The sequence below is a fragment of the Ovis aries genome, chromosome 7 (assembly GCF_016772045.2).
Source record: "Ovis aries strain OAR_USU_Benz2616 breed Rambouillet chromosome 7, ARS-UI_Ramb_v3.0, whole genome shotgun sequence".
In the NCBI taxonomy this organism is placed as follows: Eukaryota; Metazoa; Chordata; class Mammalia; order Artiodactyla; family Bovidae; genus Ovis; species Ovis aries.
The window spans coordinates 69,844,414-69,859,124 of NC_056060.1; the positions used below are offsets into that span (position 1 = coordinate 69,844,414).

General features: G+C 40.4%; 1 protein-coding gene across 2 annotated transcripts in view; it reads right to left on the minus strand.

The window, feature by feature from the left end:
• Positions 1-14,711, minus strand: part of CCDC175 (coiled-coil domain containing 175) — a 79,669-nt gene that overhangs the window by 17,623 nt on the left and 47,335 nt on the right. For both annotated transcript variants that reach the window (XM_012181753.5, XM_060418110.1), the window contains 4 exons: positions 14,248-14,379; positions 8,947-9,085; positions 5,780-5,859; positions 83-235 (listed from right to left, as the gene is read on the minus strand). In XM_012181753.5, the coding sequence (XP_012037143.3) occupies positions 83-235; positions 5,780-5,859; positions 8,947-9,085; positions 14,248-14,379 (504 nt within the window). The remainder of the gene's footprint in view (positions 1-82; positions 236-5,779; positions 5,860-8,946; positions 9,086-14,247; positions 14,380-14,711) is intronic.

Sequence of the window (14,711 nt, forward strand, 5' to 3'; positions counted from 1 at the left end):
TTCTCTCCTTTTCTCTCATAACTAGCACAGATATGGAAATCAACCATGACCATCGTACAAAGTAAAGTGCTCTTGAACTTACCTCTTTTAATCTTTTATTTTCCAGGATCAAAGCATCTGTTTTTAGGTCATAAAAATAGATTTCATTTTCTAAGCTTTTTAAAATTTCAAAATGAGCTTTGGTTTTATAGCTTTCATGCTCTCTTAACTGTTTCAACTCCTGCTTCACTTTCTTCTGCTCAAACATAAAATCCACAATTACCTTATAGAGTTCAACTAGCAGGGCACCAGTGTATTAAGCTGCCTGTACCACATTCAGAGAAGGGTTCTAATTAGAGCTGACCCTTGAACAATGCAGGAGTGAAGGACACCAACCCCCGCCCAGTCAAAAATCTGGGTATAACTTTATAATTGGTTCTCTACTACCAGTTTCACATCTCCTGACTGAAGCAATCACAGACCATGTAGTGCATTCATTGAAAAAAAATAATTCACAAATATACGGACACATGCAACTCAAACCTATATTGCTAAAGGGCCGACTGTAGTTCCATGACCGTCAGCAGAGGCTATGAACATCTTCCCTTGAGGAACTTTCAACCCCAAAGCTAATGGACTCTGGGAAGCAAGTCTACGGATCCCAAGTTAAGAGCCAAAGTCAAACTATTGAGACAACCTCACAAAATAGAATATATCTTGATATATAGACAACTGCCTGGCAAAATGAGGAAGAAGGGAGTAGAATTTATTGAGGTTTTATCAGGGAGGATTTGATATTTGCTATTTCTCAAGAATATTACTTTATGGATTTTTCTGAATTCTCTAGTCAGTTTTAAATTATTATACTGTTATAAATCACATAATCTTTGTATATTGCATAATTGCCCCTAGCAGCATCCTATTAGGAAAACATAATTATATATATAATACGCTGTTTTGTTGGTTGTTTAGTCACTAAGTGGTGTCTGACTTTTTTGCAATCCCATGGACTATAGCCCACCAGGCTCCTCTGTCCATGGAATTTCCCACGCCATCTACTGGAGTAGGTTGCCATTTCCTTCTGCAGGGGATCTTCCCAACCCAGGGACTGAACCTGAATCTCCTGTGTCTCCTGCATTGGCAGGCAGATTCTTTACTGCTGAGCCAATGGAGAAGCTCATATATATAGTATATTTGTCATTTTCCCCTTCATACTTTTCTATTTCCATAACACATTAAAAGTTACTTTGATATCAGTGAATCTCAAAGAATACATTTTATGTTTAATCAACTGCACATACATATGTTTATCACTAACTATTGATTATAAAATGTTAAAAGGTAGTAAACATTCATTTACCTGCTCCTGTTTCATTCACTCTCCTAACCCCTACAACCTTTGCCCATTATCCTTGTCTTCATAGGAATTTACCAGAATAACAGATATGAAAAGAAGCTTACAAAGCATAATCCAATCTCTATTTTTTAAATAGGGCTTCCCAGGTGCTCAGTGACAAAGAATCTGCCTGCAATGCAGGAGGCGCAGGAGATGTGGGTTCAATCCCTGGGTCAGGAAGATCCCCTGGAGAAGGGCATGGCAACCCACTCCAGTATTCTTTCTGGAGAATCTCCATGGACAGAGGAGCCTGGCGGGCTACAGTCTTTGGGTCACAAAATTGTCAGACACAACTATTGCAATTTAGCATGCATGGCACCTTTTAAGTAAGGAAAATGAACCCTCCCCCAGTGAGTGATTTTCCAGTGATAACAGGTTACATGTTAATCGCTTCTAAAGCTGATCTCTCTCCCTCTACACACACACACACACACACACACACACACACACGTGTATATATGTATACATACATATATATATGTATATATAAATGTCTCTAGCAGAGGTGTGGATAGGCTATGGTCTGCTTCAGGGTTGGGGGCACTGAGTGTGGCAGTGTGGGCACAGGACCTTTTGAAGGATGTTGCCATTATCTCCACTACCAGTGCCATTGTTTGGTTTCAGGTCAAACAACAGGGAGGGAACACAGTCCTGCCCATCAACAGAAAATTGAATTAAAGTTGTACTGAGCATGGCCCTACCCATCAGAATAGGACCCAGTTTCCCCCACAGTCAGTCTCTCCCATCAGGAAGCCTCTTATCCTTATCCTTCAGAGGGCAGACAAAATGAAAACGACAATCACAGAAAGCTAATCAAACTGATCACATGGACCACAGCCTTGTCTAACTCAATGAAACTATGAGTCATGCCATGTAGGGCCATCCAAGACGGACGGGTCATGGTGGAGAATACCGACAAAACATGGTCCACTGGAGAAGACAATGGCAAACCACTTCAGCATTCTTGCTCTGACAACTCCATGAACAGTATGAAAAGGCAAAAGATATGACACTGAAAGATGAACTCCCAGGTTGGTAGGTGCCAAATATGCTACTGTAAGCGAATGGAGAAATAACTCCAGAAAGAATGAAGAGATGGAGCCAAAGTAAAAATGCCCGGTTGTGGATGTGGCTGGTGATGGCAGTAAAGTCCAAAGCTGTAGAGAACAATATTGCATAGGAACCTGGAATGTCAGGTCCATGAATCAAGGTAAATTGGAAGTGGTCAAACAGGAGATGGCAAGAGTGAACATAGACATTTTAGGAATCAGTGAACTGGCTCACTGGAAAAGACCCTGATGCTGGGAAAGATTGAAGGCAAGAGGAGAAGGGGATGACAGAGGATGAGATGGTTGTATGGCATCACCAACTTGATGACATGAGTTTGAGACAGCTCCAAGAGTTCGTGATGGACAGGGAAGCCTGGCACGCTGCAGTCCAAGGGGTCGCAAAGAGACGGACATGACTGAGTGACTGAACTGAACAGAACTGAACTAAAATGGACTGGAATGGGTGAATTTAATTCAGATGACCATTGTATCTAATACTGTGAGCAATAATCCCTTAGAAGAAATGGAGTAGCCATTATAGTCAACAAAAAAGTCTGAAATGCAGTACTTGGGTGCATTCTCAAAAATGACAGAATGATCCCTGTTTCCAAGGCATACCATTCAATATCACAGTAATCCAAGTCTATGCCCCAACCAGTAATGCTGAAGAAGCCAAAACTGAACCATTTTTTGAAGACCTATAAGACCTTCTAGAATTAACAGCCAAAAAGGATGTCCTTTTCATCATAGGGGACTGGAATGCAAAAGTAGGAAGTCAAGAGATATCTGGAGTAACAGGCAAATTTGGCCTTGCAGTACAAAATGAAGAGGGCAAAGGCTAACAGAGTTTGGCCAAGAGTACACACTGGTCATAGCAAACATCCTCTTCCAACAACACAAGAGAAGACTCTACACATGGACATCACCAAGTGGTCAATACTTAAATCAGGTTGATTATATTACTTGCAGCCAAAGATGGAGAAGCTCAACACAGTGAGCAAAAACAAGGTGGGGAGCTGACTGTGGCTCAGATCATGAACTCCTTATTGCCAAATTCAGACGTAAATTGAAGAAAGCAGGGAAAACCACTAGACAATTCAGGTGTGACCTAAATCAAATCCATTACGATTATACAGTGGTAATAACAAATTCAAGGGATTAGATCTGATTGAGTGACTGATGAACTATGGATGGAGGTTCATGACATTGTACAGGAGGCAGTGATCAAGACCATCCCCAAGAAAAAGAAATGCAAAAAGGCAAAATGGTTGTCTGAGGAGGCCTTACAAATAGCTGAGAAAAGAAGAAAAAATGAAAGGCAAAGGAGAAAAGGAAAGATATATCCATTTGAATGCAGAGTTCCAAAGAACAGCAAGGAGAGATAAGAAAGCCTTCCTCAGCAATCAACACAAAAAAACAGAGGAAAACAATAGAATGGGAAAGACTAGAGATCTCTTCAAGAAAATTAGAGATACCAAGGGAACATTTCATGCAAAGATGGGCACAATAAAGGACAGAAATGATATGGACCTAACAGAAGCAGAAGATATAAAGAAGAGGTGGCAAGAATACACAGAAGAACTATACAAAACAGATCTTCATGACCGAGATAATCACAAAGATGTGATCACTCACCTAGAGCCAGACATCCTGGAATGGGAAGTCAAGTAGGCCGTAGGAAGTATCACTATGAACAAAGCTAGTGGAGGTGATGTAATTCCAGTTGAGCTATTTCAAATCCTCAAAGAGGATGCTGTGAAAGTGCTGTACTCAATATGGCAGCGAATTTGGAAAACTCAGCAGTGGCCACAGGACTGGAAAAGGTCAGTTTTCATTCCAATCCCTAAGAAAGACAATGCCAAAGAATGTTCAAACTACCGCACAATTGAACTCATCTCACACACTAGCAAAGTAATGCTCAAAATTCTCCAAGCCAGGCTTCAACAGTACATGAACCATGAATTTCCAGATGTTCAGGCTGGATTTAGAAAAGGCAGCGGGACCAGAGATCAAATTGCTAACAACCATTGGATCATAGAAAAAGGAAGAGAGTTCCAGAAAAAGATTTACTTCTGCTCTATTGATTATGCTAAGCCTTTGTATGGATCACAACAAACTGGAAAATTCTTAAAGAGATGGTAGTATCAGACCACCTTACATGCCTCCTGAGAAATATGTACGCAGGTCAAGAAGTAGAAGTTAAAACTGGACATGGAACAAGGGGCTGGTTCCAAATTGGGAAAGGAGTACATCAAGGCTGTACATTGTCACCCTGCTTATTTAACTTATATGCAGAGTACATCATGTGATATACTGGGCTGGATGAAGCAAGCTGGAATCAAGATTGCTGAGAGAAATATCAATAACCTCAGATATGCAGAAGACAGCACACTTATGGCATAAAGCAAAGAAGAACTAAAGAGCCTCTTGATGAAAGTGAAAGAGGAGAGTGAAAAACTCAGCTTAAAGCTCAGCATTCAAACACCTAAGATCATGGCATCCGGTTCTATCACTTCATAGCAAATAGATGGGGAAACAATGGAAATAGAGAGTTAATTTTGGGGGGCTCCAAAATCACTGCAGATGGTGACTGCAGCCATGAAATTAAAGGACATTTGCTCCTTGTAAGAAAAGTTATGACCATATTAAAAAGCGGAGACATTACTTTGCCAACAAAGTTCCATCCGGTCAAAGCTATGGCTTTTCCAGTGGTCATGTATGGATGTGAGAGTTGGACTATAAAGAAAGTTGAGCGCTGAAGAATTGATTATTTTGAACTGTGGTGTTGGAGAAGACTCTTGAGAGTCCCTTGGACTGCAAGGAGATCAAAATAAGTCAATCCTAAAGGAAATCAGTCCTGAATATTCATTGGAAGGACTGATGCTGAAGCTGAAACTCTAATACTTTGGCCACATGATGTGAAGAACTGACTCATTGGAAAATACCCTGATGCTGGGAAAGATTGAAAGCAGGAGGAGAAGGGGATGACAGAGGGTGAGATCATTCGTTGGCATCACCGACTCAATGGACATGAGTTTGAGCAGGCTTCGGGAGTTGGTGATGGACAGGGAAGCCTGGTGTGCTGCAGTCCATGGGGTCACAAAGAGTCAGACTCCACTGAGCTACTGAACTGAACTGAACATATATATATATACACACATATATATACACACACGTGCGTATCTATATACAAGTGTGTATGCTGTGACTAAAAATTTCAAAACATTGGTTTAATAGGGTAACTTTAAACAATGCGACTTTCTTGAAAACTCTAGTGACGCTAGGTAAGTACTATTGTCTATATATACCAATATTCTAATGAAAGGAAAAAAGAATGAATATATTGATACTTTACCGTGTTGTTAATATATCTTATAAAATCTCTTGTAAGTTGGGAAATATTGTTATTCAGTAAAGTTTGTTCATTTTTTTGTGCTATAAAGAAGGAGAGAAAAAATAACTACTCACAATGCTATTAAATAAAAGAAAATAAGACATATACCTGGTTTTAAAAGCCAAATACTATCTTAAAGCTTATGATCAAAATCAGGAGTCAGGTGCTCTCCAATGCTGCTTCCATCCCTGTGTTTGACTCTTCAGAATCAACCATTTTAAACTCAGTTTTACTTTTTCCTCTTCCTTTAAAACTTTCTTTCTGAAAAACCTTTTCTTTATAACAATTTTTTCCTTTTCTTTCTTAAATGTTCTCCTACTTACTTCCTGAGATAGTCAAGGAGGACATAGACACTTACTCCTATTGCCACATTTCCTGTGGATACTCACAGCCTCCATGTTGGCTTCCTCCAACCTCCTCATTAATTACAGATTTTGTTTAAATGAATTCCAACTGTTCGGATCATTACGATAATGCAAAGTTTATTCACTGATGAGACAAATGGTACAGTATGACTATGTTTCTTTTCTTGCATAGTTTTTGTTTGTTTGTTTTTCCTGGAGTTAAAAATTGCCTCACTTAAAATGCTTAGTTTTCCACGTATATATCATTGATTCACACCAAAATCTATAATAGAATTGTAAAAGCTTTCTGAAAAGTACTTCCCATGTGGTCAGACATGTCAGGTAGTGCATCAGTTTCATTCTTCTGCCCTCCCCCACTGTCTTCTGTGCATTTTTCTTTAGTCCTACTGCAAAGCTGACCTCCTGAGACTTCCCCTTGCATCTCTCTCATGTTAGACCTCCTGCTTTTTGAAACTCATACCCTCTTCTTTCTCTTATTTCTTCTATTTGTTGAAGCAAATTTTGTGTAGCTTCCTGAGACACAGTAGATGAGGTCTTATATATCTAAATACATCTCTATTTTACATCTCCAGTTGACTGATAGTTCAGATGGGTATCCAACATAGGAAATTTTTTTCTCTAAAAATTTCGAAGGCAATGTCTTCTAAATTCTACTGTTATATTGATGCTAAGAAGTCTGAAACCATTCTGGTACCTAATCTCTTGTGTAAAATCTCTTTTTCTTTCTAGAAGCCTTTACAATCTTTTTTTTTCCCTCCTGAAATCCAGTGATGTGGCTTAGTTAATGTCTTTTCTTTCATATATTGTATTGGGAATCTGGTAGGCCCTTTCAAATAGGAAATTCATATTGTCCAATTCTGAGAAATATTTTTGTAATATTTTATTGATAACTTTATACTTTCCATTTTTCTCTGTCTTTCCTGTTAGATATTTGACATCTCAGAATAGTTTTATAATTTCCTTACCCTTTATCCTGTTATCTCCTTGTTTTCTGTTTCTATTTTTGGAGAAATCTTCTTAACTTTTTTATAATCCTCATCGAATTCTAAAATTTTAGTTGTTACATTTTTTATTTCTACTAACTCTTTCATGTTCTCTGTTCTTTTAAGCATCTTGTTTTTTCATAAACACAATATCTTATTTTATTTCTCTAAGAATGTACCTTTAAGATATATTCTCTATAATAGAAAGAATATATATTCTCTGCAATAAATGGAGAATACATATGCATTACATATAATAATATAGAGAGACTATGTACTCCCTGAGAATCCATATTATGTTCTTTGTGTTGTCCATGTTTCTAGCATATTCTCTTTTTCTGTCTGCTTTAGTTTCTGTCATTCATGTTGGAGTGTTTTCCTGAGATGTCTGGTGATTTTTGACTATCTAATCCTATTTATGAGTAAGGGACTAAAAGGTTTAGTTCCCACGATCTGAAGCACATTGCTCTTATGTCCCCTTTCCTTCTTTTCTCCTGCCTTCCCTTCTACTTTCTTCAGTGTTTTACCCCTCTGTTTTGACTTAAGAGAATCATTTCTTGCAGTATACTGCAATATATTGCTTACTTTTATACTCACAGTGTTTCTTATATCCCCCACCCAGTGCAAGAAGGGATGGAGGAAAGTTGGAGAAGTAGATATCTGGCAACAGAATATATACACATTGTATGTCTTGCTAAAAGTGGTAAAAGATGAAGAAAACTTAACTGGGTTAACCAAATGAAAACCTGGCAAAAGTGGAAGCCACCTGAGGACTGGGAACCAGACCAATTACCTAGGCATTTATTCTTATTCTTATATTCTTAAAAATCCACCCTCTTTGACAATTATCACTATTCGCTTTGAGTATCTGTTTCACATTTCAGCATATGGGCTTCCATGTGACTGCCCTGTTTTGGCACACAGTTTTAATTGCTATCCCCATAGTCATCTTTGCCAGCTGGTCAGTCCCACCAGAGTGCACATTTTTTACTCCCATTCCAGTACTTTCTGTAATTTTGGTCCTGGCCTCCTGATTCCAACAGCATTTCTGCTATCATCTAGAAGATAGAAATGCTGGAAGTTGTCCTGCTTAAGAACCTAAATTCTTGGATAATGACCCTTCACTCCCCAGATTCAAGACAAGAGTCACACCTCTAGGATGGTTCCAGATCTGAACTTTTGGGTTCAGGTTTAGATGACCACAACTTTTTGGGGAGAATAATTGTTTTTCATATTAAACACACACATGGTTGTGCCATGCACTAAAACACAAAACATGTGTTCAGACACATTTCATATCCTGTTTGAAGCCCCCAAATCTGAGACAAGTTCTTATCTATCTCTGCCTTAGGGTTAGATTAGCAAAAAAAATCTAAGGAGTACCACTCGATAAATGGTTAAAGTCACAGCTGGAAAAGATACAATTTGTAAACTTATATTGAGAAACATAAAAAATTTTCCACATGGTAGAAGGTAAAGAAATTGGTTCTACTTTTACCAAGAACAGACAGAAACTATATAATATAGTTGTTACTAACTCTTAGTTCTAAATAGTCTTTAAAAGAGAAGGAAAATTTAACAAGAGTTAACCGTAAGATTGTGGTGTGGAGAAGAGGAAACTAGAAGAGGCAAAAACTAGAGAATGGAGAATTAAAGACAATAGAAAAAGCTTGAGAGAATGTCACTATTGGCTTGTGATGAATGGCCCACCTTGTGTTAGCAGACAACAGTGAAATCCGTACCTGGGCTTGAAGTCAATTACTAAGTACTTCATATCTACCTGTAACAGTTTCAATGAGATTGTGAAATTTTCTGTTTTTGTCTGTGAATTCCTCTTCTGCCACATGAAGCTGTGGAAGACACTCGTCTAACTCAACTTTCTTTTCTTTGCTAATTTGTGCTTCTTCAGCGAATCTTTGCTTGAAAGACAGAAAGCTGATTGTGAGGTATGATTATGGAGAATTCACACAATATTCTAGAGTAGAAGGTAAGTTCATTGATGTGGAAACTTCTGTCTTGGACACTTCTTATCCTAAGTTGCATAGAAAGATATCTGGCACACACTAGATATTTAATAAATATTTGTTGGCTGACTCACTGACTCTCTGGCAATCTATCATGTTAGGAGATAAATTTGCTGGGCTCTCCAAAGATCCTTTCAGTTCTATAGCTTGACTGCTATGGTTCTATTGCCGTTACCTTATATGTGCCCTAAAACATATTTGAGAAGCTTTCTTTTGATCGATCATACATTATGAAACCTGGAGGAGGGCATGGCAACCCACTCCAGTATTCTTGCCTGGAGAATCCCATGGACTGAGAAGCCTGGGGTGCTACAATCCACGGGGTCGCAAAGAGTCAGACACAACTGAGTGACTAAGCACAAGCGCAGTAAAACAAAATACATGCCAGCTCTAAGAAATGAGGATGTAAGTAAGAAATGGGGAGGGGGTAGAAATAAATGGATATAATACTTCAATAAATGAACATGCCTGCTTACTTATTCAAGCTCAGGTCTTATTTAGTTTCAAATGGAATATAGTTGAGTCTCTCCTAGAAAGTCAGGGTGGACTTCAACTAATGACTAAGGCAAAAACAGCCAACTGACATGTCCTATCCACTCTCCTGTCCTGTCAGGACCCCTGAGTTTTAGCTGAGCAGATGGCTGCCAACGAGAGTGATTTCTCAGCCTTCCTACCAGGCGGGTGTGACCGTGAGTCTGTGAGCAGAAGTGGGGTATGCCATTTCTGGGTCCTGCCCCTAAAACAGGAAGAAGTATATGCCTCTTGGGTCCTTCCTCTTTCCCCTTGCTGGAAGAGGCTGAGAATGGAAGCTGACTCTTGGACCTGCAGATGTTAGCCTCATGCTGAGGATGGCAGAGCTGCCTTTCCAGCCCTCAGCCCCCTCCCTTCAGCCTGTACCAGGGAAGAGAAATAAAAATCTCTCTTCTGTAATGACCATGTTAGGGGCTCCTTAACTAGATACTAAGACTCTTAAGATTTAAACAGGCCACACCTGATCCAGTTTACTTTTATTTTTTATTTTTATCTAAGCTGAACACACATATAATTTAAAAGAAACCTAAATGCCAGCAACATCAGGCCTGTCTCCCCAACAGGAGGTGCCCTTTCAACACAGCCAACCTGAGGCTAATGTCCATTGACCCCTCCAAGGTGATAGCCTAAGAGAAAGAGTCCCACAGGGGTGGATGTGAAGTCCTCCCTGGCTTAGAAGCCTCATGTTCAAATTGGAGCCAACATCTCTTGGGCATACCTTCCAGGTCCATACCAGGGCCATGCCCTTTTAAAAGAGGCACCAAATCCAGGAAAGCCCAATGCTCTGGTTTCCCATTAGTTATTCTCCTGGTCAAGATGCAGCACACCAATAAAGTGTTGTTCTGCACAAGCAATGTTGCCTGATAACACTGAGAATCCATCTTTATCAGGTTACCAGGGGAAGGAGCCAGAAAGTTAAGCCAAAATCAAGTTCCCAATAAGAGACAGAGGATTGTTAACCCTTCAGTGCACATCTTGCTTATGTTTACTGTATTTTGGCCTCTTTTTGATAGAGCACCTTGCTTGCCCTAATTACAATAATACAGCGATTTAATGGCCTGATAGGTCCCCTTCCATATTGTCATTAGAATCCTTATGAACAACACAGAAAGACAAAAACAACATAAAACACCATAATATAAAATTATTACAATGTAGAATCAGGAGTAAATTTCTCCAGACTGCACTGTTCAGAAACTCAATCATGTATTACCTATACTATGCTCTCTAAAAAAAAGGATGGCCTAACAATGGCTGCCTTCCTCACATAAGGAAGTATGTGCATACTTTAATTCATTCCCATGCCTGCACAAGGGTTAGGCTGCCAGCACCACCCTAACAAGAAACCATGCTCTTGTTTTATGCTTGGAGAGAGGACTGGGTACCAGGTGCTGCTGCCGCTCAGGCAAGGGGGTGTTTGCCTGCTGGCTCGGCTTCTTGGAGGTGGGCAGCTTCTTCAGATCATTCAAATCCTCCCTCAGCCTCCCTGTGTCCTGAGCCACGTGCATATGTAGCCCAGTGATGAAAGGCTCACTATGAAACCTACTGATTTCACGTTCCCTCCCTGTGAATTTGGGCTCTGTCCATCCAGAGGTCTTACTACCGGTGAGAATGACCCCACCAAGGGTACAAGAATACTCCCATAAACCAAAATCTGAGGTTGCTACTGCTGCTGCTGCTAAGTTGCTTCAGTCGTGTCGGATTCTGTGCGACCCCATAGACGGCAGCCCAACAGGCTCCTCCGTCCCTGGGATTCTCCAGGCAAAAGAGTACTGGAGTGGGGTGCCATTGCCTTCTCTGAAATCTGAGGTTACTGCCTCTCAATTTTGGGCTCCCCATGCCAATTGAACTAAAGGCAGAATGGGATTCCAATGTGCCTGGGGTTATTGATGATGATTTTCAAGAGGAAAAGCGATTTATAATAGTAGCACCCAGGCTGCCATCTGTCCATGTCTTTGTGTAAATGAGGCACAGGTGGCCACAGCCCTGCAGGGGGCACATAGCCTGGCAAACAGACTATCTGCAGAAATTTTCTCATCTGCAGTCTTACACTTCTAATTTACTTATTTTGCCTTATTTCATTCTATACGCTTGAATGCAATGTTAAATGGTGTCCTCATCTTACTCCTGACTGTCCTCATTGGTTTATCATTAAGTGTGATGGGTAAACTCTGTCATCTCTGTTTCAAAAATCATCTGAGATGATAGCTACCTCTGACCACCCCTCAGTTACCATTCTAAGTCAAACTACTTGGCACATTGATCTCACTTCCTAATTGGTCTTCCTGTATCCACCACTGCTTTCCTAAATTCTGATGAATATAGCAACTAGAGTGATCCTATTTAAGGGAAAGCCATATTATTTCAGAATAAATAATCTTCACTCAGAACCTTCCAATGGCTTCCCAGCCCATGCAGAGCAAAAGACAATGTATTCACGAGGACCTATAATGAGGGGCAGGCCTGGAGTTGCCCCTTTTAGATCTCCCTTCAAGGAAGAATCCACTGGCCTATGACAAGGAAAGTGGCTAGCTGAGAGCCTCCAGGGTGGTTGGCTCCTTCAGAGTGACCTTGGCTATCTAGCCAAGACCATGCTCTTCAGTGGCCTCCAACTAATTGTGTGAGCAAGGAGATGGAACAAGGGTGAGGCCATTTCTGCCCAAGGCGGGCCTCTTCCTATGGACAATCCTGGCTTTGGAGCTCCCTAGAGAGTTTGCAGCCTACATAGTGGCCCCTAGTCCTTTCACAGGCATCACACCCTAATAAACCTTTGAACTCCTAACTCCATGTCAGCATCTGCTTCTGGAAGATGAGTCCCCGCCCAGCTGGCACTCTCCCCTATTCTGCTGCAGCCACGCTGCCTCCCTGTCATCCCTCAAATAGAAAGTCTTGTCTCAGAACCTTCAGGCTCAGCACGTCCTCTGCCTGGAGCCACCTTCTCCAGATGTCTGCACATCACACTTCCTCATACCCTTCAGGGCTTCTCTGACTCCCCGTTTAAAAGGGCACATAGACTGCATTATATACACTCACCCCAGTGTACTTCCCTATTTTTATTTTCTCTATAGCATTTATTGCCATTGAAAAGATCACATGTTCTATTGTTTATTTTCAGTCACCCCCCACCCCAGTGGAATGGCTCATAAGGACAAAGCTCTTTATCTGTTTCCCATCCCTCTCTTTTACAAATTTCTGTTTTTCAAGATTTAGAAGGATACTGAGCACCTTGACATGCTGCGACCAGTGGAGAAATGCCCTCCACCTTGCAGCTTCTCCCTTCTGTCCCTTCTAATTTTGTGTGCATTTGTGCAATGCTTTTTTTCCCTTGTTTGTTCCCTGAGCTGTGCCAGTTTCCATTTCCCCTCTTGCTATTTCTGGCCATCCCCTTCTGACGTCTCTTCCCTGAGTTCCTGTATTTCCATACTGCTAATCTTCCTTGGCAACTCTATGAACTTTTTTCTGAATTCACAGATGAATGTTGAATCATCATAGTTTTCAACTGTTCCAGAACGATTTTATGAAAGTTTCATTCCCCCTTCACCTGTTTTTCTCATAGTATTTTTGTGCAGAAGATTTATCTGCTTCTAGAATTGACTTTTTCTGGGACCAGTTATCTACAGAGGGTTTCTACAGGACATGGCAGAGTGTGTGTGGCTGTGGTGGAGGGCGGGGAGTGGGCTTGGATCAGGGGGAGATCTAAACTTTGAAATGTAAGGACTGCCTGTTCCCTTGCTACAGCAAGGGACTGCTGCCTTCAAATAAAGCTCCTCTTTGGGGTAGCCAGGCCTTTTTCCCTCTCTTCAAACTGTATTAAGTTCAGGAAGTCTTCTATTACCATCTCTTTACTTCTCAGCTACTTTATTAACGGTGGTCTCCAAGAAACATGCCCTTGCCTGTCAAGGTAACACCAGCACCTTGAAAAGCTTTTTGTTTTCTGTTGTGTTTCCACTCTCTGCCCTGTGACTCTTCCTCTCCAGCATCCATGTTCTATTCTATCCAAGGGCAGCCCCTGGCAGTTTCCAGGTCAATACCATGCCCCCTCTTTAAGGAGAACCTCTGAGATTGTCCTTCTTGGTCTCCCTCACCCTTCATTCCTCTCCCCCACTGTCTCCTCTTTCAGCTCTGCATGATTTTCTCCAACACTCCACCTTACCTCCATGGATTTTTGCCAGGACTTCTACATAACTTGGAGTGTGTGATTTTTTTTTAACTAAAAAAATATTTCTTGTTGCTCTATTTCTTTTTTAGGAAAAGAAGAAATATTCAGAATTTAATTGTAGTCTTGTTCAAACTAGAAGATTTACTTTACATTTAACTGAATGGTTGGGGAGATACCTTGGAGAAGGGAAAGGCTACCCACTCCAGTATTCTGGCCTGGAGAATTCCATGGACTGTATAGTCCATAGGGCTGCAAAGAGTCGGACACAACTGAGCGACTTTCACTTTCACTAACTGAATGGCATGAAATATACCCTCCCCTTCATACAGCCACATAAAATTGTTCTTAGATATAAAATAAAACTTACTTCAAACTTGCTTAATTCTTGAATTAACTTTTGTTCTTTGATAACAAATGCATCTTCCTCTTGTTTTAATTCTAATGTAAGTTGTTCAATCTGTGCCAAAAATTCTTTGATATCGTTTTCTCTAATACTGGTCTAATTAGGGGGAAAATGAGAATTTATCAAATGTCTTGTAGTAGTCAGTATTAATATTTTCAAATTGTCAGATAAATTAATAACTTTCTGCATGACATTTGGCTAATTTGTCTCAGTAACTACTGGAGAGGGAGGGATGTTTTTTCCCTTCCGAGATTAATTTCGTCACCAAACAACATGTGTAAATGACATTAGGAAATTAGGCATGGAACTAGTAGGGGCTGGAGGGTAGGCAGAGGATAAATATAGGAGCTAAATAAATGATGTTTAGTCCCTTTATTTTTAGAGATAGTTTCCCTAAACACTGTCCTCAAGTTTTAGTTACATACTTC